Source organism: Lontra canadensis, unplaced genomic scaffold (assembly GCF_010015895.1).
Source record: "Lontra canadensis isolate GAN:19392208 unplaced genomic scaffold, GSC_riverotter_1.0 scaffold7, whole genome shotgun sequence".
Lineage (NCBI taxonomy): Eukaryota > Metazoa > Chordata > Mammalia > Carnivora > Mustelidae > Lontra > Lontra canadensis.
In genome coordinates this window covers 23,616,909-23,640,677 of record NW_022631001.1, presented here as the reverse complement: position 1 = coordinate 23,640,677, position 23,769 = coordinate 23,616,909, and the positions used below count along the sequence as shown (strand labels likewise).

Below are 23,769 nucleotides of genomic sequence, written 5' to 3'. Positions count from 1 at the left end.
TCGGCTTCTTCCATGGCCACAGGACACTTGTACTGGGCTGTGTTAAAAAGGCAGATGTCCGCGTATTGACGCACTGGGAGGAAGAGGGAGACAAGGTGGTGTGAGCCGGGGCTGCCGCTCCCAGGCATCCCAGGCTCCCTCGACTTGGGGATGTTCATCCCTGGAGTGCACCGGGGGATCCTGCAAGAGACACCCCATCTGCACCCGAAGCATAGCCCAAAGCCACCCTTCTCTCCCATCATCAAAACCCTCCCTTGGGGACAGCTTTGCTGAGAACCCAGGGAACCTAAGAGTAGGCAGCTTACACAGTAAACTTATTACCTGGCCAATGAGCAGCCTGCATTAGTAGCCTCAAAAGCCTTCCCCTTTGGCTTAGAGGAGGCCCTGGGCTTCCCCTCAGGCTGGTAGTTCTCTATAAGGCTGTTAACAAGGGGAGAGCCTTCAGCTACCCCCAACCCTTGGGAGGAGTCCCTCTTGCCCGCCCCTTGGGTTGGCCCTCTGCCCTGGATACCCGAGATCTTAATCTTCTTTACTGTCTTGTTGGTGTTGTTGGTGACGTGGACGTTAACGCTGATGGGTTCTCCATGGTAATAGATCTGGGAGGCAGAAGAAGGCAGGAGGGTTGGACTGGGGCGTACTAAAGCTCTAGACAGAGGGAGGGAGAAAAGGACCCCACACAACTCCTGACCACACAGACTCTGGCCACTCTGACATTGGCCTCAAGTTCCTGAGCCACGTCCCACTGATGCTAAGGCACTGGGCAGGTTAGACCGGTGCCTTGGTGGGGTTTTGAAAGATAACTGGATTAGAAGGTGATATTCCTGGGCTCCAGTCCTGACCTGGTCACCAGAAAGTGAGAACAATAGTAATAACAATGATGAAGAGGATGAGAGCGGCGTGACCTTGGGAAAGTTACCTAAGCCTCAGTTTCCCCCTCTGCTCAGTGGAGGATTTGGACTAGGTGGTATATCAAGTCCCTCCTGGCTCTGGAGTCCAGGAATTCTAGACTCAGGGGGTTCTGGAAGAAGCAGGAGAAAGGCTGGCTCACTGAGGAAACCGGGTCGGAATTCTCACTGAAGGACCTCAGCTCAAATCTTGCCACCAGCACTTGCCCTCGACTGTCCCCACAGAGAGAGGCATGCCCACACTGCAAAAGGGGGCAAGAGGTGCAGGAAAATGGCCAGGACCCACATCCCTTCAGGAGGTACCCTGACTTTAAAGCCAATCCCATCCTTCAGCTTCATGCTCCACTCTGCCCCTCCTTTCGGCCCCCAAGGCTTCCCTACATCCCCCAAGGGAGGTCTCCGATTCCCTGAACCCAGGAGCTCTAGCGACCAGGAGAGAGCTGAGCTGGAGGTCCCTGCCCCCACCGAACAGCCCCCACCCCTTGCCAAGTCCAAGCCTCCTACCTCCTTGTCCAGGGAAGCCTCAAGATGCAAGGGCTTGTCCGACATAAGGAACTGTCTGGTGGTCTCAGCTGTGGGCTGGGGGCCAGGCCTCTCGGGGGCATACTGAACCTTCCTGATAACCAGGCGCACAGAATTCCTAATGGACATGGGCAGAGCAGAAGATAGGCAGAGTCACGTGCCTCCATCCCCTTCCCTTGTAATCCTCCCTTCCCTGCTCAGGAGACTGCCATGGCTCCCGTGGCCTTCAAATCCAGTCCAAACTGCAGAGGCAGACACAGAGGCTTTGTCACCACCCGGTCCCACTCCATCCTCCTGCCTTGTGTCTACAGCCATTCCCACTTCCTCACTGTCATCCTAGGTCTATCTAGTCCTGTCTCTGCAGCTCTGCCTCCACTGGCCCCCCACCTGCAATACCCTCTTCCCACTTCTGCCCTCATTTAGGCATTTAGCTGGGCCTTCCTTCTTCAAGGCCCAGCTAAATGCCTCCTCTTCCGGGAAGCCCTCCTGGATCAGCTCACTTGATCTTCTCCTATCTGATCTCCCACCCCATCAGAGCTGAACCCCTGTAACCAGTCTTCAGGATGACAAGAAAGGGACTATGTTTCACTTCCAGCCTCCCTTAGGTTACTTAATAGTGGCAAGCTCCTTAAGGAGATAAATTTTTATCTACATTGTTCACTGCTGGGTTTTCACCACCTATGACAGTACCTCCCATATAATGAACACCTTCCAAATATCTATTTGATCAAAATATGCAGAGGGGCCCCATGAAGAAGTGAGGGTTCAGAGAGGTGAAAGGGTTCAGTGAAGGGGTGTGGATTCAGTCAGGGGGATGCAGGTCAGTGAAGAGACAGAGACCCAGTGAATAGATGGAGGTCCAGAGATGAGATGGGGCTCAAGGAAGGTGACAGAGGCTCAAGGAGGAAACGAGGACACAAGGATTCAGAGGGGATGGGACCTGGTGAGGCAGTGTCTGTGGCGTGCTAGGGGACCCGGCAACCCTGTTGCTCACCTTCACTTTCTGGAACTGGACAGCCAGGCTTAAGGCCTTAGCTCTCCCCTTACTAACTATACCCCCTTGAGTAAATTCACCTCTGGGTCTGTTTCTTCATCTGTAAAATGATAATAATAGCAACACCTCTTTCCCAGGGTTGCTGAGAGGATTAAATTAGTTCGTACATGTTTGTCACTCTGAATAATGTCTGGTCCTTAATAGGCCCTTAATAAATGATAGTTGCTATATCATCATTAGTATTAACTCTGGTACGGACTTAAAATGTGCTATTATGGTGAGCTGAAGACAGTAGCCCTCAGTTTTGTTCCTCTTCCTTGCTCTAGTCAGGCCCCCTTCAAAAAACCACACCCTCCCTTCTTTCCCCTGTTTCGGGTCTTAAGAGGAAAAGAAAGACAGAGAAGCAAGGGGAAAAAAGTGCCCCATCTCCCGACACCCCAGAGTTGCCCAGGCTGGAAAGGGAGATGCCTGCAATACACTCTCCAGCCTCCAGGTGGCAAGCTCAGCCCACTTCCTAGGAAGTTGCAGCGCCCGCCCTCAGCCAGCCTCCCATAGGATCACTGACTGCCTGGTGAAGTGGGTTCATCAGAGCTGGGGGCTGAGGCCAGCCTCACCAGAAGGCAGGGCAGGGCCTGCCTTGAGGAGGAGCAGGCCTGAGAGCAGGGCTGGGCAGTCCATCTCAGAAGTCAGGGCCAGCTCTTTCCAGCTGCCAGCCTGGGCTCTCTGCCCAGGGCTGTGCCTCTCCAGGAAAACGCTACCTTCTTGGACATGTGGACTGACTTTCCCCCTCACTCTCCCTAGAGGGGCTTCTCCGACTACAATTCCCTCCCTTGCTTAGAAGTTTCCACTGACCCCATAACCAGCCCCCACCACCCGCCCAACCACCGCCTGCTGCTAATGGCCCCCCAGGAGGAGAAGTGAGAAGTGGGGGTCTAGGATGGCTGGGAGAAGTCTTGCTCACTGTTAAAAACAATCCGAATTTTGTTTCTTTCTGAAACAAAATAAAGAGCCATGCAGTCTGGTGGGGGCAAACCGAAAGGCAGGGAGCTGGAGGAGGGGGTTTCGGTGGTGTAAAGGGAGAAACACTGAGGCCTGAGCCCAAGTCCTTGGACCACCTGCCCCAGGAAATGTTCCATGACTCGCCAGCCTTCCAGAGCACCCGTCTTGGGGTTCCTGAGGCTGGAATGCGTGGCCCCTCCTCGCACACTTCCTGGTATTGTTACTTATCTCTTCAGGCTTTGCTGGTCCTGTCTCCTTCCCACTGCCAGCGGGCAGCCCACACCCCACAGAAGCTGCGCCCTTCTCACCGTTTGTGGATCTTCTCCTCCAGGTTCTCGGCACAGAAGGCTTTGACTTCATAGTCCACACCGCAGGCCTGAGGGGAAGCAGCTGCTGACCACAGGGTCTTGGACAGGGCAGGGTCCCCACATCACAGCCAGCTCCCTCTCATTTTACAAACCAGGGCACTAGTTAGGAATACCCAACCCCACAGCCTGGTGCGCAGCCTGACTCAGGACCCGGGGTCAGCCCCAGCACTGCGCTGCCTCTGGGGGTGGCTGCCTCCCCCACTTGACCTTCCCACAGAGCTCTCCCAGCACCTCCCCCCCGCCCGCCCCGCCTCTGGACATCCCAAACTATCCTAACTGGGCTCTACCCTCAGACACCTGACTGGTCTGGGTGGCTGTCCTCATGGAGGCAGCCACCGGAAATCACAACGGATGCCTCCACAGCCCTGCCTGGGGAGGCACATACTGTTTGCAGACCATCGGACGCTTCAGGGCCTCGCTCCACCCTCTCAACCACACGGGGCGGCGCATCCTACGGTGCCCATTTTTCAGATGAGGAAACAGGGGCTTAGATCTAGGGCCTGCAACACAAGGGGTGTCCCCTCTTTTGGGACCTCAGTTTCCCCACTTGTGAAACCAAAACGAATGCACCCCCATGCAAGGTAGTGAGGCCAGGTGGTAGTTCAGAGAAGATTTTGGTTTTGCTGCAGCCAAAAAGCAGCCCAGGAGAGATGACATGTAACTGAATGCGGGGGGCAAGGGAGTGACACCCTCTCTGTATGAGAAGAGACTGCTTATTTGAGGCGGTACTGAAGTGGCCTAGACACAAAGAGGCTTCCACACAGAGGGGTCCACGTCTCTCAGAGAGCAAGCCAGGGCCCTGGTGATACAAATGTCCTCTGCCCAGAGAGACGCGTCCAAAGACGTGACCCACCTTCCCTGTGTCTTCAGGCCCCGGCTGCAATGTCACGGAGCACGGGAGGTTCGGAGGGATCTGTTAAGAGGACAGACAGAATAGGTCTCCTGTCACATTGACCCCTAACCTCCCCATGTTGCCCACCCACCACCCCCATACATGTTTGTCACACCAGGGGGCCCCTAGCAACAGGCCATGTCTCATCCATCAGACTAGGGCCTCCAGAGGACAGACGATGTCTCCCCTGTCAGATCATCCCAAGGATACCCCACACTGGGCCAGAAGCCCCTTCGGCAAAGCCAAGGATGTTAATGTTTTTCTTTGTCTAACAGGTCACCCCTAGCTTGTGGTAAAGACAGAATAAGAGCCACCCCCCTACATCCCCCTTCCCTCGCCAATGATGCCTACGTTCTAATCCCCAGAACCTCTGACTGTTAGCTTACACGGCAAAGGGGACTTTACAGGTGTTAAGGATTAAATTAAGGATCTTGAGATGGGGAGAGTATCCGGGGTTATCCAGGTGTGCCCGATGTAACCACAAGGGACCTTAGCGGGGAAAGCTGGAAACAGAAGTGTCCATGTCAGAGTGGTGGGCTCGGCAATAGACTGGCCAGCCACTGCGGGCTTGGAAGACAGAGGCGTAGGCAACGACCGGCCAAAGAACACAAGCAGCCTCTAGAAGTTGGAAAGAGTGGGGCCTAGAGCCTCCAGAAAGAATACAGCCTGGCTGACACCTGGATTTTAGCCCAGCACAACCTGTGTTTGACTTTTACCCTCTGAAATGGTAAGCTCATCCATGTGTTTTCACGGTCATGTTTCATTCCCCCCAGGTTGGCGGTGGCTCATTACGGCAGCCACAGGAAACCAATACATGTACGCTGGACGGAATGACTGTATCCTCCCTCCCGCTCTAGCTTCCCAGAAAGCCGGCGGATTTCACTGAATCACAGAATCGGAGTCTGAGAAACAGGAAATTTTAAAACCCAGAGTCTGGGAGCCTTTCTATTCGGAAAAGGGGCAGAGCAGGGAACTCGCTACGTGCCATGCCTCGTTTATGAGCCGGGCTGGAGAAGCCAGGCGTGTGGCTGGTCTGAAGGAGGAGGCAGTCCCGTAATGACTCAGGGGCAAGACAGGGCTCCCTTCTTTTTCCGCAGCCTCTCTCCCACCGATGAGCTGGACTCTGGAGGCTCCAAGGAGGAGCTCAGAGGTAAGGTGACACCCTGGCGGTGGCCAGAGAAGAGACACTTACCAGGCAGGATCAGTGACAGCGCCCCAGGTCCCAATGTACACTGAGAAACTGAGGGCTGCCCTCATGTGCCTGCCCACAGGGCTTCCTAGGGGGGGCGCGGCCGGCCCTAACCTCAAAGGTGAAAGGATAGGCATGTTCGCCCAGCTTCTTGATGAGGCGCTCCTGCAGCCGCGTCAGGGCCTTCTTGTCCTCAGGGGCCGGCGGGAAGGACTGCACATTGGCCACAAACAGGTCCTTGCGAAAGGTCAGGCCCAGGACATCCAGGTCCTCCCGGCCATAGCGAAAGGCGCAGGTCAGTGTCACATAGACTGTGGGAGTAGGGGATGCTGAGGATGGGCCCAGAGGGCAGCAAACAAGTCCCCCCCACCCCCCTGCCCCGGGCACTCCAGAGCACCAGCTGAGCCCTGGGACTGGCCCAGTGGGAGTTCCCAGATCTGTCCCAGAGCTCCTGTAGGGAAGGCTGTGCTACCCTGGGGATGGGGGAACCAGGTACCCAGGGGAGCCACTCAAGGCTGGTCCCAGGGGTGGGGGAGGTAGGGTCTGACTACTGGATCGGTTCTGTCCTTCCCCACCCCCCAACCCCACCCACTCTGGCCAGTGGAGTGCGCAGGAGCACGGGAGATGGTCTGACAGGGTTGGTGAGGGCTGGAGTAGGCTGGCAGGATTGGGGTGGGGGTGGCTGGGGAAGAGTTGTGGCTGGAGAGAGTGGGGGGTAGGGGGAAACAAGTGCTGAGTGGTGTCTGGGAGGCACGGGGTTTTGTCCTAGCTCAACCTCCACCCTGTGTCTTCCTGCAGACCCTGGACAATCCCTTCACCTCCATGGGATTCAATTTTCTCATCTATAATGAGACCCTTATTCTTGACCTATTGGGCATCCTGGCCTTGCAAAAGTCACGATATATTGACATTAGCATGCTTGGGGCACTGACCAGTTTCTTCTAAAATGGGTATGGGTGGACTGCCCAGGCCAGAGGAGGCCAGGGCACCTGCTCTGATGTTCGTTGGAGCTGCCAAGGGAAGAGCCAGTGGGGCTGGGTAGGTCAAGGCCGCAGAATTAGTTAATGTCCTGCCTGGACAGGAACTCAGGGAGGCCCTGGGCTAGAGGTCAGTGGGGAATAGGAGGCCCCGTCACAGGCCGGAGGTGGGGCCTACCACCTCACCTCTCCTCTCCTTGAGATACTCAGGATCCACGAGGACCACGCCATCTGGAAGAAGGACAGAGAGTAAGCACACCCTCCCAGCTCGACCTCTCAAATTCCTGAGCCCCAAACACCAAGCCAAACCTGAACCTAACTATCCCTCTGTCGGAAAGCCTCAGGAGAGACATGGGGAGGCCATCACCCAAGGGAAGGCGCTGCCGTGCCCCACCCTCTCCCTCAGGCTGGACTTATAGGCCCAGCAGGTCACTTAGGGCAGGTGACTGCTCTGTTTCTTCCCTGTTCATAAGAACAATATGGGCCCGAAACTGCTATGATCAGGTGTGCTTTAGAATTTTGAGGTTCTGAACTGTGGAAAGGCCACAGGGTACATCGTCCATATACTCCGTAACACCCTCTGCAGGATCTGGGCTCAAACCCATTAACACCACTGCAAGGAAATAGGAATATTTTCACCAAGAGGCTGAAGTATAAAGACCTTCCTGTTAGTTCAGGTCAGGTTTTGCCACTAAATGAATCCCATGTCAAACTTAGGAACGAGTGCAGACTTCTAGAGATTGTCGGATTTGGGATTTGCCATCAGAAGTTGCAATCCTGTAGAACCAACCTCCCAGGGCTGCTGTGAAGATGGAGTTAATACATCTAAGGCTGAGACAGTATCCCGTTCATGTGATCCCACAGAGAATGTCCCCAGGCCTGACCGTGGCCATGTAGAGACCAGCTGGATACAAAGGACGTCTTCTCCCCGCAGGACCCCAGGAGGCCAGAAACACAGGCTCAGGGGTTGCCTCCTTGCCTGACATCCTGTCACCTCTGGCCGAACCTCACCCAGCCATACCCATGGAATAAGCAAAATGTTCTCTCCCCAGCTCTCATCCACCGCTACCCTCTCCCTAGCCGCCCACACAGCAATCTCTCAGGGAATCTCAGGGTACCACATCTGGAAAAGAGTGCCGGACGGTTCCTGGTCCTATCTAGCCCTGGGCAGGCCCAAGGGATACCTGATCAGGAGAGTAACCACCCTGTCCCCAAACCTGCCCATCTTCTCTCCTTCTGCCTCTGTCCCTGAGCACCAGGGGCTCTGCACAAAATCCGGGGAGAGGGCACTCCCACAACCAGGGGTGTCAGGGAAGGCTTCCTGAAGGAGGGAAGCAGGAGCCAGGTCTTAAAGGGCAGTATGGGTCGCCAGTTAGATGACCATGGGGCATAACAAAGCAGACAGGGGGAAGGGTGTGGCTCTGAGGCTTGGGAGAGTAGATCCTGGAGGTGCTGGAGGAAGCAGGGCCAGGCCTGACCAGCAGCATCCTGTCTATAAGACGGGGGGGGGGGGGGGGGTGTGACCGGAGGCTCAGACTTGCCCTGGAGCCTAACAGGGAACCCTAGGGGATAGCTATGCATTGGGAATTCATAATCAGCCCGATGTCATGATGGGCAAGATATTTTCTCTCTGTGGATCATTTGATCAACTCTGGACAGTGCCCCAGAGCTCTCTGGGATCCCCAGGGCCCAGCACAGGGCCTGGCTCAAAGTAGCTGCTCTGGTCTGAGAACACTGACCAAATAGTTCTGGGGGTGCCTGTGTGCACCGGAGGAGCTGGTTCCCTCCTGCTCCTTCCCTGCCCCCCAGCCTCAATGCCACCCCGCTGCTGTCCTTAATAGGCCAATGGGTAGGGATAGCCCTGGCCCCAGATAGTCCGCCGGAAACTGTGCTTTGTAGCAAGCCATAGATAAACACTGGGATGCTTGCTTACTGCCTCCAAGAGGCAGCTTACGGAGGAGATGAAAATGGCAGAGGGGACAGGGTCCCCAGACAGCACAGGGGAGGAAAAGTGGGGTCATCCTACTCCAGGCCAGGAAGAGAGGGCCTAATGGGGGGCTGACCTCCCTGAGCCACAGCCCCGCACACACTCCCTCAGCAGAGGGACCCCAGGGACTCCCCAGTTCTCCTGCCCCCACTTTCACAAAGGGATTCCTCCCAGTGAACCAAAACCTGTCAGCTGTGCTCTCTCTGCTCCCACCTCGGCTCTGGAATCGCACGCTCACTTCTGCCCTCTGGCCCCAGGACAACTCCAGGGATATGTTAACAGAGGCCGCATTCTCTGTGAATGTTCCCCACGTAACACATCTAGTTTCTTCACCTGGACTTGGCCTCAGGCAGTTTCCAGTGTCCATCCTCCCCATCGGTCACCTCCTTTGGCCTTACTCTGGTTTGCTCTCATCCCTCTGAAATCAGAGCCGCTTTGGGCCTCACCGTCCCCCTTTGTGAAAGAGGGATAATTCCAGGCCTCCCTCCCTCCCTCCCTCTTATAGGCAGTAAGGTCAGGCTCTTCTAACGAGAGCTATGGTTCTTAGAATCCTAACCAGGGTTGACTGTACCTCCTAAGAGGAGATCTGGCAATGTCCAAAAACATTTTTGATTGTCCTCCTGGGATGGAGAGGGTAGTTCTAAGGTCTAATGGCTAGAGCCCAGGGATATTGCTAACCAACCTACAATGTGACAAGGTGACAAAGAATCACCTAGCCCAAACTGTCCAGAGTGCCGAGGCTAAGAAAACTTGAGCTAGAGTAAGACTTTAAAAGGTGACTTTAGCCCCAACCCGGCCGATGCCGAGACCCCCATGTGGGTGAGTACAGCCCCCATTTCATAAGCCCCAAGGTTTTCTTCCCACCTTTGCCATCAGGATGCAGCAGTACAAAGATTCTGTGGACCCAGGCCGCCCAGGTTTGAATCCAGGCTCCTCAAACCACTAGCTCTGTGACCTGGAGGAAGTCACTTGACCTCTCTGTGCCTCATTCTCCTCAGCAGCAAAGCAAGGATAATCATGGAGCTACTCCAGTGTCTGTGTGTAATGAGCCTCGCACTGGTGGCTGCTCACCATGCTCACGATCATCTGGCCACGCTCCGGGCATCCCCCCTCAATCCACCTGCACTTTCCCCTCACATAATCCTCGCTGAGGGACAAGGAGCTGCTCAGTAAACATGGTATATGCTTGCCAATGATCACAGGAAGACACTCACACCCTGTTCTTGGTGCCAGGCCCGTCTGGAGACCTGAGGTCCACTCCCAGGTGGCTTTAACACTCCTTTCCCTAGAAGGGACCAGGTCAGCTCCACCTTTCCCCACCTTCCTCCACAGCCTACAGACACTCACCCACAGGGTCCACGAGGTCGATGTGGTCCACAAAGTCCCGCTTTCCCAGATAGACAGTGAGCTGGGGAAGAGAGGCACAGGGGACATTAGCAGCTGTGGACCTGGAGGACACATCCCTGAAAAGCCCCCAGCCCTTGCTTGGGAGGAAACCCTGGGAGCTGCTTCTGCAACCACTAAACCCAACCAAAGCCCACAATGAAGTCCACACTGGACTTGGACCTGAGCTTCAGCCTAATACAAACCAAATCCTTGTACAATTTTGAAAGTGCCTATTTATCCTAAACCCCTTCGAAGCAGTTGTTACTGTTCCCATTTTACAGATGAGGACACTGAGGCCTGAGATCTTCACACCAAGATTGACAGCTGAGCGTCGAGCAGCAGCAGCAAAGAAGTCTGCAGCCCGGAAGGTGCTGGGCACATCTCCGAGACAGCAAGGGCAACCCAGCGCGGCTCAAAGGCTCACAACCCTGAGTTCCGTGCTCCTCACTGCTCCTTGCCCCTGTGCAGTCTGGCCGGGCTCCACTCATCCTAGGATTGGTTTTTCGAGGCAAATGAGGAACGGGGAGCCAGTGCCCTGCTGGGAAAACCCTCCAGAGCTAGGATCCAGAGTGTCATGCCAGACACTTCGTGTTCCTGCACAGTCCCTGCATCGTGCTGAGTCCCCCCTCACTCCCATCTGTCTCGGTCCAACCCTCCTCCTCCCCACAGCCTCCGTTGCCTGGACAACGCACCAGACACACCAGCCTCCTTCATGGCCTGAAGCCGGGGGCCTCACATGCTCTGGACTGGAGGCCTTTCTCCCCTCCTTAGCCAGACTGGTTTTCCTAAAATGCAAATTCAGTGCTGTCACTCCTGTCTGAAAACCCTCTAATGGTTGCTATGCCCAGAGGTGATGACAAAAGGGTTTCATTCCAAATGCCAGCTCTGATAGGTCAGGGGGGCTGCCTAGGGACTCTGGGCAGAGAAGGCATCTAAGATGGAATCCTGGCTCAGCAGGAAAGGGCAAACAGGGATGCGTGATATCTCCCTGGGAGCAATGCGGTGCTATCAGCCAGCCCAGGCCACGAGTCCAAGCTCCTGTACCCGGCAACTGCCTCCCCTCAGCTCCCACTCCCCCAGCCTCCCTCTGGGCATTCCGATTCAACTGCTATTGATGCCCCCACACTCCCGGTGAGTTATGTTCATGCATAGAATGCCCTTCTTCACCCTGCCTTGCCTGGATACGCAGCCTCTTTGGAGAGAAGCCATCCCTGACTGCCCAGGCTGGGTCCTGCTATCCCCAGGCATCCCTTGATCTCACCCCTGCTGCTGCACATTGAAGTAATGGGTGTCTGTGTCTGCCTCCCCCATCTGGCTGGGAGTGGCCTGAGCCGTGCCTCATTTGTCTCAGTATATCCTGTCCCGGGCTCCGCCGGCCAGGCCTGTACCCGACAGGGAATGATGTCAGTAATATCTATTTGCTGAACTGAAAGGAAAGCAGGATGGAGCCTGGGGCCTGTGGAAAGAGAGAAAGCAGGGCAGGCCCTGGGAGCTGCTTCAGAAAACTAGGTGAAGCCATGGTTCAGAGGAGAGGTTCTAGTGGCCTCTCACACCAGGGGACCCAGTGCTTCTGAGGCCCTTGGCACTTAGTCTAATGACCACACTTGCACTGAAGTGTCTCTAAGACAGGCTGTGCCTCAGCCTGGAGTAGGGGCTACCTGAAGTCCAGGGGAGTCGGACAGCCCCCCTCAGACAAAAAGTTCCCTGAGAGTCCCTCCCCTGTGGCAGACAGCTCCTAGGGACTGACGAGGCTGTGCAGGGATCCTGCATGGGCAATAGAAATGCCCAAGAGAGGACAAGAATATGGGGCCAGGGAGGAGCTGGGGTGCGGTTGTTATGGACTCACCTTTCCATTCGGGCTTGCCTTCTTGAACACCCTGTGGACAAAAAGAGGAAGCTAGGATTAGTACATCCCGCCAGGGGGAAGGCCCCCACATGCCATCCCTCAGCAGGACAGAGGACAAGCACCTGGAGTGATCTCCAGTCACTGTCAAGCCTTGAGAGCCAAAACAGCGTCTGGTGTCATCAGATCTTACTATCTCCCGTGCTACCCCACCCAAGCCTCCATTAACTGCCATTGTAGCTCTCGTGGGATCTGCCGTGGCCCCCTCAGCCTCCTCTTCACACAGCAGGCTGAGGGGCTCTCAAAAAACATGTCAGGCCTTGCCACTCATTTGCTCAAAGTCCTCCCAAGCTCGTGCAGAAGAAAAGCCCTGTGAGAGTGGTCTTCTCTGCCTCCTTCACCGGTGGGCATCAGCTCCCACTCTCTCGCACCCTGCCAGTCACAGTGCCTCCCTGCTGTTCCTCCAACTCACCAGGGTGGGTCCTGCCTCAGGGCCTTTGCTTGAGCAGTACCTGCCCAATCACAGATCTGCTGGCCCAGCCCCATGCCTTCTGTGATGGGCTTCTCCTTGGCCTCGCCCCGCACTCCCTCTCCTCCTCTGGCTCTATTTACTTTCCCACAGCACTCAGCACTTGCTAACCTACTCTCAAGTGATTTGCTAATTTATGCCTGTCTGGTCTGCTAACATGCCAGCTCCATGAGGCAGACAGCCTGAACTTTCTTCTCCACGGATGTGTCCTGAGTTCCTAGAATGGTGTCCCTAGTAGGCGTTTAATAGATCTGTGTTAATGCATGGCAGGTAGCAAGCACTTGACAAATATTAGTTGAGTGGGCGCTGAAGGAATCAGTGAAAGAATCAACTGAGAGACTGAGGCCCAGGAAAGACAGGGGATGGGCCCCTGGCCACAGAGCAGAGCACTGGACACCGAGTCAGGCAGACACGCAGCCCCCAACTCCTGTGAAGTGCTCTCTGGGCCTTCTAGAGCACACTGCAGTCTCCATAGCCCCTATCCTCTCCCCCAGCTTGGTCTGGGAGCCTGAGACCCCCTCACCTAACCCCATTATCTAGCCCCAGAATTGCTCAGAGTAATGTTGGGAAGAGAGAAGAAAAAGCAAGGAGGCAGAGACCAGAGAAGGTACTGGAGGAAGGAGGGAAGGAGGGAGAGGAGGGGAGAGGGACGCTGCCCTGCAGGTGTGAGCATAACAGATGGAATGAGAGATAAAACAAACCAGCCAAAAACCCAGAGCATAGAACAGGCCCCCAGGAGCAGGAAGTGTAGCAGGCCACCAGGGCAAGGTGGGGTGAACTCCACAGTGCCATGGGAACAGTCGCTCCTCCTTGAAGGGGTGGGGGGTGGCTCTGCTCCGCCTCCTTGGACCCCACCACTCCACCCCCACCCTAACATCTAGGGCGCAAGGGACCACTGAGAGGGCTGAGCTTGGCTTGGCTTGCAAAGAAGGCACTGGCACTTCTCTCCCCTCCACCTACCCTAGTTCTAGGCTTTTCTCCTCCTCATAAATATTTATCAGTGTTTGGAGTGTGAAAATGCCACAGTCAGCTCAGATGTAATAATCACTAAAGTGAGAAAAAAATACAGATCACACAGTTTGAATCAGCAGCTCCCAAGCTAGGGCTGGACCTGTGTCCAGGAGACCAGAGAAGTCACAGGGATTCCCAGCTGCTTCCAGAAACCTCAGCCCACCTCTTGGGAGCCTGGGGCCTGACTGAAAGGAGAGAACACAAATGCCTGAGTTCTAAGTGAGTCAGGGAAAGCCACTGAGGTGATCCTGGAGAGGAGCGAGGGGCATCCTTACCACAGGTGGGGGCCGGGGTCCAGGCCAGGATAAGCAATAGTCGAGAAGGGAGGGAGGGAAGGAGGAAGGGCAGTAAGACAGACAGAACTAGCATTTGTTGAGTGCCTAATTAGTTCTTTCTCCTAACACACTGTAAAATGGGCATTGTAACTCCCATTTTACACATAATGAACTCAAGTCTCAGAGAGATGGAGCAATTTGTCCAGGAACACAGAGCAAGCCAAGAGTCTAAGTCAGGATTCAGACCCAATTCTGTCTGCCTCCAGAGGCTGAGTACTTTATATCCAATTCTGCTGCTTTCCTAAAGCAGGTTTGTTTTTTTTTAAATTTTTTTTTTTTTTTCCTTTTATCAGCTTCGGGAAAAAAACAGAAAACAGGGGAAATGAGTCTGGAGAGGGGAGGGGAGGGCAAAGGGACGAAAAGGTGCGTATGGGGCGAGAAGGAGAGTGAGGGCAATGACGGCAGGAAACATGGCCAGTGGTGGGGAATGTCCTGAGCTAACTCAATCAGCCCCCAGGGCCACCTCCTCAGGAAGCCTGGACTCTGACAGCTTCCTCAAACAACAACAGCAGCCTCCCATGCCCGAGTCCATGTTCTGCCCTAGTCCTGCCTCTCGGTAATTTTCCCAGGACACTGCTGATCCTTCAACAACCCCATTTCAGAGATGAGGCAACTGAGGCTCTGGAAGGTCAACTCTGGTTGTGTGTCTCCAGAGCCCATGTCCTATCTGCTTTGTTGCATAGCCAAGGCCTCCCTGAAACAACCGCAATGGCTTCCTGACCCCAACACTGTCAGGAAACCAACCCCCCCCCCCCCCGCCGCCCGCGGCAGGGGGGCAGTGTTCCAGTTCCCTGTCTGTCCACCATGAAGGGCAAGGACACACGTGCAAGACTGTGGGCTAGCTGGGTTTGGTCCACCACCCCCTACCCCCTCAGACCCATCCATGCCCCACCATGGATTCTAAGAGTCAAAGCTGAGTCCCCTGTAAGAGAAACACCGGGGGTTGGTTCTAGAAGACTAAAGCTCCCTGGAGACAAGGAACAGAAACCCAGCGAGGGTAGCTAGAGAAAAGGAGGCGGGAGGAGAATAAGGAGACAAAACTCTCACGGGAAGGACGCGCAGGCAGGACGCAGGAGTTCTGGAGCCATGAATGGGGAAGCCATCAGCCTCTCGGGTGGTAGCTCTCTCTCCGCCTCTCCCCATGGGGCTGCATATTCTTGGGGCTGTGCTGTTCTCCGATCGGCCGCTCCATTGTCTCTGGGGACCAACTCTCTCTGCTTACTCAGGCCTTTTCTGCTCCTCCGTCATTCTGGCTGGCATGCGGCTCACTCCGACCCTGTTTCTACTCAGCCTCTCACTCAGCTTCGCACTGTTAACTGGCTGAATGGCCCAATTCCAAATTCCCAGGAGAGGAATTTGATTGATCAGCTCTGGTCAGGTGCCCCCCTGCCTGAACCAATCGGCTATATCGAGGGCGTGTCATGTGTTCCATGAGGGTTCGAGGAGGAGGGTCTACAGAGCAGTGTTTTACTAATCAGGGCATCGCAGCCCATTAGTGAATCACGAAATCGACTTAAAAGAGTTGCCACCAGCACTTTGTTGTTTTGTTTTGTTTTCACGGACTAGAATAGAAGACATCAGCGAGACACACAGCACGGATAGAGCAGATATGACTATATTCATCAATATGCCATTTCCCTATAAGGCTGGGCACGTTTCTCCAGTCCTATGAAGTTAGGCATGCCCACGTGGCTTGCTCTGGCCAACAAGAAAGGAGTAGAAGTGTCACATGTCACTTCAGGGGAGAAGCATATAAGGGCTAGTGCACGTTTTTGTTTCCTACGGAGCTTGTGACAAATTACTGCAAATTTAGCAGCTTAAAACAACATTCTGATTTGATTCCCTCAGGGTGGTGCTCCCAGGTGGGCAGACAGGTCAGCTCTCCAGTAACCAGAACGTAGTCTTTTCCAGTGAGTCCCGTTCCCCACCTGTAGCAGGGGATACTTTGAATATTCTGCTGCCTTTTTGTGAGCCACCTGGCCTCCAAGTGTCCCCTTGTGCCTGCATCATGAGGGGCCCATGATAGATTAGCCAAAAACCAAAAGTTTATGATTCTGTGTGGTACAGCTCAACAATGGAATATTACATAGCACTAAAATTATTCTTACGTCTTTTAAACACGAGGAAATGCCTATGATAGAATATTAAGCAATGTAAGTTAGGACTCAAAACAACATATTTGGCATGAGCTCAACTTTATATTCAAAAATACCAAAAGAAAGAATGAGAAGACTTAATGTTAAGATGGCAATACTTCCCAAATTGATCTATAGATTTAGTGTAATCCCTATCAAAATCCCAGCTGGTTGTTGTTGTTGTGGTTGTGGTTGTTGTTTTCCAGAAATGAACAGGCTGGGGCACCTGGGTGGCTCAGCTGGTTAAGTGTCTGCCTTCAGCTCAGGTCATGGTTTTGGGGTCTGGGATAGAGCCCCACTCAGGTGGGTGGGTTCCCTGCTCAGCGGGGAGTCTGCTTCTCCTATTACTTCTGTCCCTCCCCCTGCTTGTCCATGCTTACTCACTCTCTCTCCCTCAAATAAATAAATAAAATCAAAGAAAGAAAGAAAGAAAGAAAAAGAAAGGTGGCCCTAAAATTCATATGGAAATGCAAAGGTCCAGAATAGCCAAAACAATCTTGAAAAAATATAAATTTGGAGGATTTATACCCCCACGTTCAAAAATACTACAAAGCTACAATAATTAAGACTGTGTGAGGCTGGCATAAAGATAGACACAAAGATCAATGGAACAAAATTGAAAGTCCAGAAATAAACCCATATATTTATGGTCAATTGATTTTTGACAAAGGAGCCAAAGCAAGTCAATGGGGGAACAAAACACAAAACAGTCTTTCAACAAATGATGTTGGGACAACGGGATATCCACATGCCCCCCTCAAAAAATTAGACTCCCTACCTCACACCATATATGAAAACTAACTCAAAATGGATCAAGGACCTTAATCTAAGAGTTATAACTATAAAACTCCTAGAAGAAAGCCTAAGTGTAAATCAACATGACCTTGGATCAGGCAATGGTAACCTTACATATAATAATACCAAAAGCATAGACAACTTAAAAAAGAGATAAATTGGAGTGCCTAGGTGGCTCAGTGGGTTGGGCCTCTGCCTTCAGTTCAAGTCATGGTCTCAGGGTCTTGGGATCAAGTCCTGAATCAGGCTCTCTGCTCAGCGGGAGCCTGCTTCCCCCTTTCTCTCTGCCAGCTGCTGTGCCTACTTATGATCTCTCTCACTTTCTGTCAAATAAATAAATAAAATCTTAAAAAAAAAAGAGAGAGATAAATTTGTCTTTTATTAAAATTAAAAACTTTTGAGCTTCAAAGGTCACTATCAAGAAAGTGAAAAGACAACCCACAGAATAGAGAAAATATTCTCAAATCATGTATCTGATAAGGGTTTAGTATCCAGGATATATAAAAACCCTATTACAATTCAACAACAAACAGGCAATTAACCCAATTAAAAATGGGCGATGGATTCAAATAGACATTTCTCCAAGAAGATACACAAGTGGCCAATAAGCACATGAAAAGATGTTCAACATTATTAATCATCAGAGAAATTCAAATCAAAGGCATGATGAGATACTTCATACCCACTGGGACACCTATAATCCAAAAAAAGACAATAACAAGTGTTCTCAAGGATGCATAGATATCAGAACTCACCTCATACATTGTTGGTGGGAATGCAACTTGGTGGGGTCACTTGGAAAAACGGTTTGGCTGTTCCTCTGAAAGTATGACCCAGAAATTCTATCCCTAGGTCCATACCTTAGAGAATGGAAAACAGATCCCCACCAAAAACGCATACATAAACGTCCACAGCACACGTTATTCGTAATAGTCATAAGGGGGTGAAAAAGAAAAACAAATTCCCATCAACTGACGAATGTATTGTTTAAATGTGGTATCTAAAGAAATATTTAGTTATAAAAAGAGATGACATACTGATTCCTGCTACCACATGGATGAACCTTGAAAACATGTCATAGAAAAGAAGCCAGACACAAAAGACCACCTACTGTTTGATCCCAGTTACATGAAATGTCCAGAATAGGCAAGCACATAGAGACAGAAAGCAGGTTAGTAGCTGCCAGGGGCTGGCGTGAATGGGCAATGAGGAGTGACTGCTAACGGGTAAGGGGTTTCTCCTTGGGGAGATGAAAATGTCCTGGAATTAGACAGTGGTGATGGTTATTCAACCTTGCGAGTATATTAAAAACCACTACATTTTACACAAAAATTCTGACTATTACAGTATGTAAATTATATCATTTGAAAAAAAAATAAAAGACTAAAAGCAACCCCCCAAAAAATACGTGAAAGGAAAGGAAACATGCCCAAATATTACCAGGGCTTGAAGGAGACTCCCTCCACCCACCAACCCACTTCTTTATAGATCTTATTTTTCTGTGTTGTACAATAGGCATAAGTCACTTTATAAAGATGCCAGGGCTTCCCTAACAAGACACGTCTCAGGTCTTGGTGAAAGAAGAGCCTGGAAAAAAAAAATATTGTTAGTAGAGAAATATGGAACCTATTACTCTGAATCCTTTGATGTTAGAGTCTCTGATTCTGCGATTTTACACTGTGGAGTCTGTTTCTCTGTGATTGCTCAGATCCCTCCTGGGCCTGCTGTGCCAGCTATGAGAACTGCTGTCTTCTGCTCAGCTATTTCTTTCTCCAGGAAGCCCTCCCTGACTCCTCCAAGCCCCACACCCAGCAGGGAGTCACAGCATGTCCCGCACTTGGCGGTGGTTTGTTTACTTACATTCTGCCTCACTTACATAAGTGAGAGCACAGATCTTACTTGTGTTATCGATCCCTGGGGCATAGCATGGTTCCTGGGGCACAGCAGGGGCTCAGTAAATAACAACTGGGGTGAATGTTGTTGAATGAATGAATGAACTCTTTAAGAGAGAATGGTCAAAAGTGAGGATGGATGAAGTTTAAAAAGATGGTGGGTTGATGATGATCTTCTCTGGCTAGCAGACTCCAGAGATTTCTTCTTGGAGTGATCCTTCTCTTTGGCTGTCAGGATCTATGAAAATCAAGCTTAGAAAATGCTTCCTAGGGTCAGGGTCCCGGCCACCAACAGGCTAAGTCAAGAATACAACTGATGTATCCCAAACAGGTCTCCTCTACTCAGCTTTGATAAAGCTTATCACTCACCTGCCCACCTTCACACAGCCCCTGCCACCACCAGGCTCTGGGGGCACTAAGGCGAGCAGTTCGTGGTCCCTGCTGACCAACAACCATGGATGGCATAGTCAAGTTAGAGGAACCCACCACGTACGATGGCCACCATGCATTAGTCAGGTGCTATGGTGAGCACTTCACACACATTAAGATATTATGTCATTCCAGGGCACCTGGGTGACTCAGTCAGTTAAGTGTCTGCCTTGGGCTCAGGTCACGATCCCAGTGTCCTGAGATCAAGCCCCGCATCGGGCTCCCTGCTCAGCAGGGAACCTGCTTCTCCCTCTCCTTCTACCTGCAGCATCCCCTGCTTGTGCCCTCTCTCTGTGTGTGTGTCAATTAAATAAATAAAATCTTTATTTAAAAAAAGATATTACGTTATTCCATCTAAACACTCCTACTTTTTCCAGAGGAGAAACCTAAGACTCCAATAAAGAACATCCAAAGTCATGACGTCGGTATCAGAAAATTATACCGGAGAGAAATGCCACTTACCGGGGATCATTTAGACAGAACTTGTCTTACTCAATATCAGATAGAACTTGTTTTACTTAGTTAATATCAGGAACCTTATCCTGGACTACCCACGAATGTGGGTTCACTACCAGTGAACTGGAAGAGTGCTGCTTACAATTCACTCCTTTATGAGCGTCCAAAAATTCATGGTGAAGAAAAATGCAACGAATACAGTGAATGGGGGAAGACCTTCAAATATTACTCAATCTTCAATCAACATCGGAAAACTCACCCTGGAGAGAAACCAGGTGCCAGGGACTGCTCTAAGTGCATCATAAATATCAGCTCTTGTGTTCCTCCAGCAACATTATAAGGAGGTACGACTCCATCTCCATTTCAGAGATGCGGAAACTGAGACACAGACAGACAGTCTCATTTTCCCAAAGTCACACAGCTAGTAAGGGGCATAGCTAGATGCTGGAGCCCAGGCCGTCGGGCTCCAGAGATCACACACTTTTAACCACTCACACTACCTTCTAAGTGGGATCGTGTGGTTCTGTCTGGCGAGTCAGAAAAGGCTTCCAGGGAGGATGGGGCAATGAGGAAGACCTTGAGGAAAGGTCAGAGATGAAGTCCAAGGTCTGGAAAGGGCAACTGAGTCCACGTGGTGCTCAGGAGGCGGTTGGCAGCCTGGTGTAGCTACTGTGTGTCCTGCAGGTCTGGGAGGAGCACCAGGGAGGAGGACAGGCCAGAGAAAGGTCCACTCATGGCCCAGAGAGTCATGGAGCACCTCCATCCACCAGGCCCTGGGCTAGGTGTAAAGGGCCTTGAATGCCAAGCTAAGGAACTTGAACCATAACCAGAAGGCAATAGGGAGCCTTGGGCCTTTGGGGGAGGGAGAATGATGGGCCAGGACTGTATTTTGGACACAGACGTGCCCCCAACCCCATAAATTTCCTCTATCCCTGGCCCAGTAGGCAATCATGGACTCAACTGAGCAGGGTAGGGACAACACAAGGGGGCATTCCTTCTGCCCTACATTCTGACCCACTTTCTGGGTGTGAGAGCAGCCATCAGGGAGCAGGGAGGCATGAAGAGCAGGTGGCTACGGCAGCAAAGAGGTTTCTAGGGCCCTTATCACACACTCTCTGGTAGCAGAGTTATTTATGTACAAGCTCGTCCGCTCTGGCAAAATTGAACACCCCGCCCTGTGTCAGTACATCGCCTGCCTGTTTACCTACCATTAGTGCACCTGCAGTTCAGGACAGCCCAGGAGGGGGAAAGGGCAGGAAGACAGGAAATGTGACCCTCATTTCACAGATCTGGGGAGCCTGAGGGAGCACACTACAGCCTGCTTCATTCCCCAGATGGAGAAATCACAACCCAAGGGAGGGAAGGGTCCCTGTGGAGGCCAGGAAATAGGCTCAGAGAGACTCGCCCACGTGCACAGGGTCCCAGACAGGGAGGGGATCCCCAGGTTCCTGGTGCTCTTGTCCTATCGCAGTAGCTCGACACCTGGCAAGGCTCCTGTGTCCAGAGGGCGGCGTGTCTGGCAGGGCTGCGGGGCAAGGGTGGTTGATGGGGGCTCTGACCAAGTCACGCCCCCAGCCTCTGGACTTCCCATGGGCTTCTGGGCTGACAGCAACCCCTCCCCCTTCTGCTTGCATTCCCAGGTTCCCTTTTCCGGCCTTGAGCCAGATCTACAGGGTGCAGAGTCAGGAAGGAGGGGGCCCACCAGGTGGCCCTGAAGAGAGAGGAGAGTTTCTTAAAGAAGCGTGGCGCATTTGCTGGTAACCTAAGAAACTGGAGATCTGAACGTCAAAGGCTAATAAAAATTTCAACAAGCGGGCTGGCAGCTGGATCCCAAAGAGCCCACAGACCGCACCTGAATACTCTCCAGGCTTCTTTCAGCTTAGGGAAGGCTGCTGGCGGCGGAAAAGCAGGCAGACCCGGCCGGAATCCTGTGTGTCCTTGGGTGAGTTTAGCACCTCTCTGAGGCATATTTTCCCCTGTCTGGAATATGGAGCGATATCTACCACACAGCATGAAGACACATATAAGGATTTGGTACACAGCAGGGAACTGATAAAAGGAAGCCAACATGATTGGTAATGTGATGATTGTTGTTATCATTGTTCCCCTCCCCTCCAGCGCCCAGGGGAGAGTTCTTGCCTAAATGTCCCTTGAGTGAGAAGGCCTTGGGGTGGGAAGAGATAGTTATGTTACCCTCGCTGGAGACAGGCAAGTTTTTTTAGTTGTCTGTCTTCCTCTTGGTCTCAGATAGAAAACGATAGTTTGTAATGTTCTCTTCCCAGTTTAGACCCTCACAGTTCAGAAATCTCTGGGGACATGCCCTATTTCTTCTTTCTGTACTAGCCTTTTCGTCTGTTCTCCCAACTGCAATCCTTTCTTCCCGATGTCACCTCATCCGAGAAGCCTTCCCTGACTGCTGGCTCCTCTCTCCTGCCTCTTTCCCATCTCCCCTTTTTCTATCCATCTTTTATTTTCCAATCTCTGGGCCTGCCACAGTTCTTACCTCCAGGAAATCTAGGCCCCTGCGCCCTGTCCCCAGGGTACCTACACTCTGGAGCAGGAAGACCCATGCTCCACAAATAAATAAAGCTTCCCTCAAAAGCACAGTGGGAGGGCGGAATGAGAGGATGTATAATGTCCAGCTCGGTTCCAGGCACAAAACAGCCACCCACACACATTAGCACCTGTCCCTCCCCTCCCCCATCCAGCGCCCACGTTCCCTCAGCATCCGCACTGGCTTGTATCCCACCTCTCCTTGGAGACAGCCATGCAACACTGAGAAACTGCAGATATCAGAAGCCTCTTCCCTCAGTCATTTACTTTCCTCGGTACATGGCTGGTGCTAAATATTCTGTATGAATGAATAAAGGAATCGAAGAGAGCCAACCCCCAAACATGAAGCTGGGGAGAAACAGGACCAGGGCCAAGTGGCGAATCAGAGGTGGGCAGCCCGGCCAGCAGGAGGAGACGCGGCGCGTGGGCCTCAGCGGGAGCCTGGGACACACAGGGCGGCCCCAGACACAAGGCAGTCAGATATCCCCAGAGGAAGACTTTATTTGAAGTTTCATTTGTTTGGGTTTGGTTGTTTTGTTTTGCCAATTCGCACATACAAATTTTTAGGATCATAGAATAACATATCAAAATGAGACAGTAATTCAGAAGCATTACTTTTTTCCTTCTAGTGGGTCATAAAACAGCAGAGCCGATCGCTATGGGAGCGCATCTCGGACTCTGTCTTGACCTCTCCAGAGGCGGGTCAGAGGCTGAGCACCTTCTGTGGTCAGGGGCTCTGTCCAGACTGAAAGCTATGGCCTTGGGTGGCAGCTCTTCTCTGAGAAAGAATTCTAAGGGAAAAAAGCCATGTCTCATATTTAGCCAGACAAGGTGCCTGTGACTTGCAGGAGGAGGCTCGTGTGGGTTGAACAGAGCCATTGCCACGGCTCGCCACTGCGGGGTGAACGCGCCACCCCCCCACCCCCCACTGGGGACATTTGGCAACGTCTGGAGACATTCTGGAGGATGGTTGCTAGCGGCATCCAGTGGGTGGAGGTCAGGGATGCCGCCTGCACAAGACACAGGTCAGCCCCCTTCCCGCCGCCAAGCAAGATTCTGCAGCCCAAAGGTTCATGGTCTGATAGTGAGAAATCCTGCTCTAAACGTAGAGTTAAATAAATTGTATTAAAAACAAAGGGAATACATACTCCAAACTTAGCATTACTGTAATTTCACTAAATTTCCCTACGATGCTCTTGAGGCTACTTATGTTGCCGTGGGAATGCCGTCAGATGGTGTCCTATCGCGCATCTCTCCCCATCCCCACGTTCAATGACATCACCTTAGTAGTGCGAAATCCTTGGTGGGAGAACTTCGTGGCAAGTACCACCACACCTCCTCTGTTGTTTTCTAGACAGCCAGTTGTTGTCAGTACACCACTGGGTGTAACCCTAAGTAAAGAAGGGAACTCACAAGCCTGGGAGATGCTGGTCAGTCTCCTGCCCAGGTAGATGGCTCAGCACCAGCCTGCTTTCTTCAATGTGGAACCAGGATCCAAATGTGCACGAACTCTACACCCCTCATACACACAAGTGCCTTGCACACCATACACACACACACACATAGACACAC

General features: G+C 52.3%; 1 protein-coding gene across 7 annotated transcripts in view; it reads right to left on the bottom strand.

Annotated features, from left to right (window-relative positions):
• Positions 1-23,769, bottom strand: part of ARRB1 (arrestin beta 1) — a 70,074-nt gene that overhangs the window by 10,073 nt on the left and 36,232 nt on the right. For 6 of the 7 annotated variants that reach the window (XM_032853050.1, XM_032853048.1, XM_032853044.1 and 3 more), the window contains exons 2-10: positions 12,066-12,096; positions 10,181-10,241; positions 7,033-7,077; positions 5,984-6,180; positions 4,642-4,701; positions 3,729-3,796; positions 1,410-1,545; positions 512-596; positions 1-73 (exon numbers count right to left, since the gene is read on the bottom strand). In XM_032853050.1, the coding sequence (XP_032708941.1) occupies positions 1-73; positions 512-596; positions 1,410-1,545; positions 3,729-3,796; positions 4,642-4,701; positions 5,984-6,180; positions 7,033-7,077; positions 10,181-10,241; positions 12,066-12,096 (756 nt within the window). Of the gene's footprint in view, positions 74-511; positions 597-1,409; positions 1,546-3,728; positions 3,797-4,641; positions 4,702-5,983; positions 6,181-7,032; positions 7,078-10,180; positions 10,242-12,065; positions 12,097-14,984; positions 15,222-23,769 lie in introns of those variants that run through there. The other variant, XM_032853047.1, reaches the window with a different exon arrangement.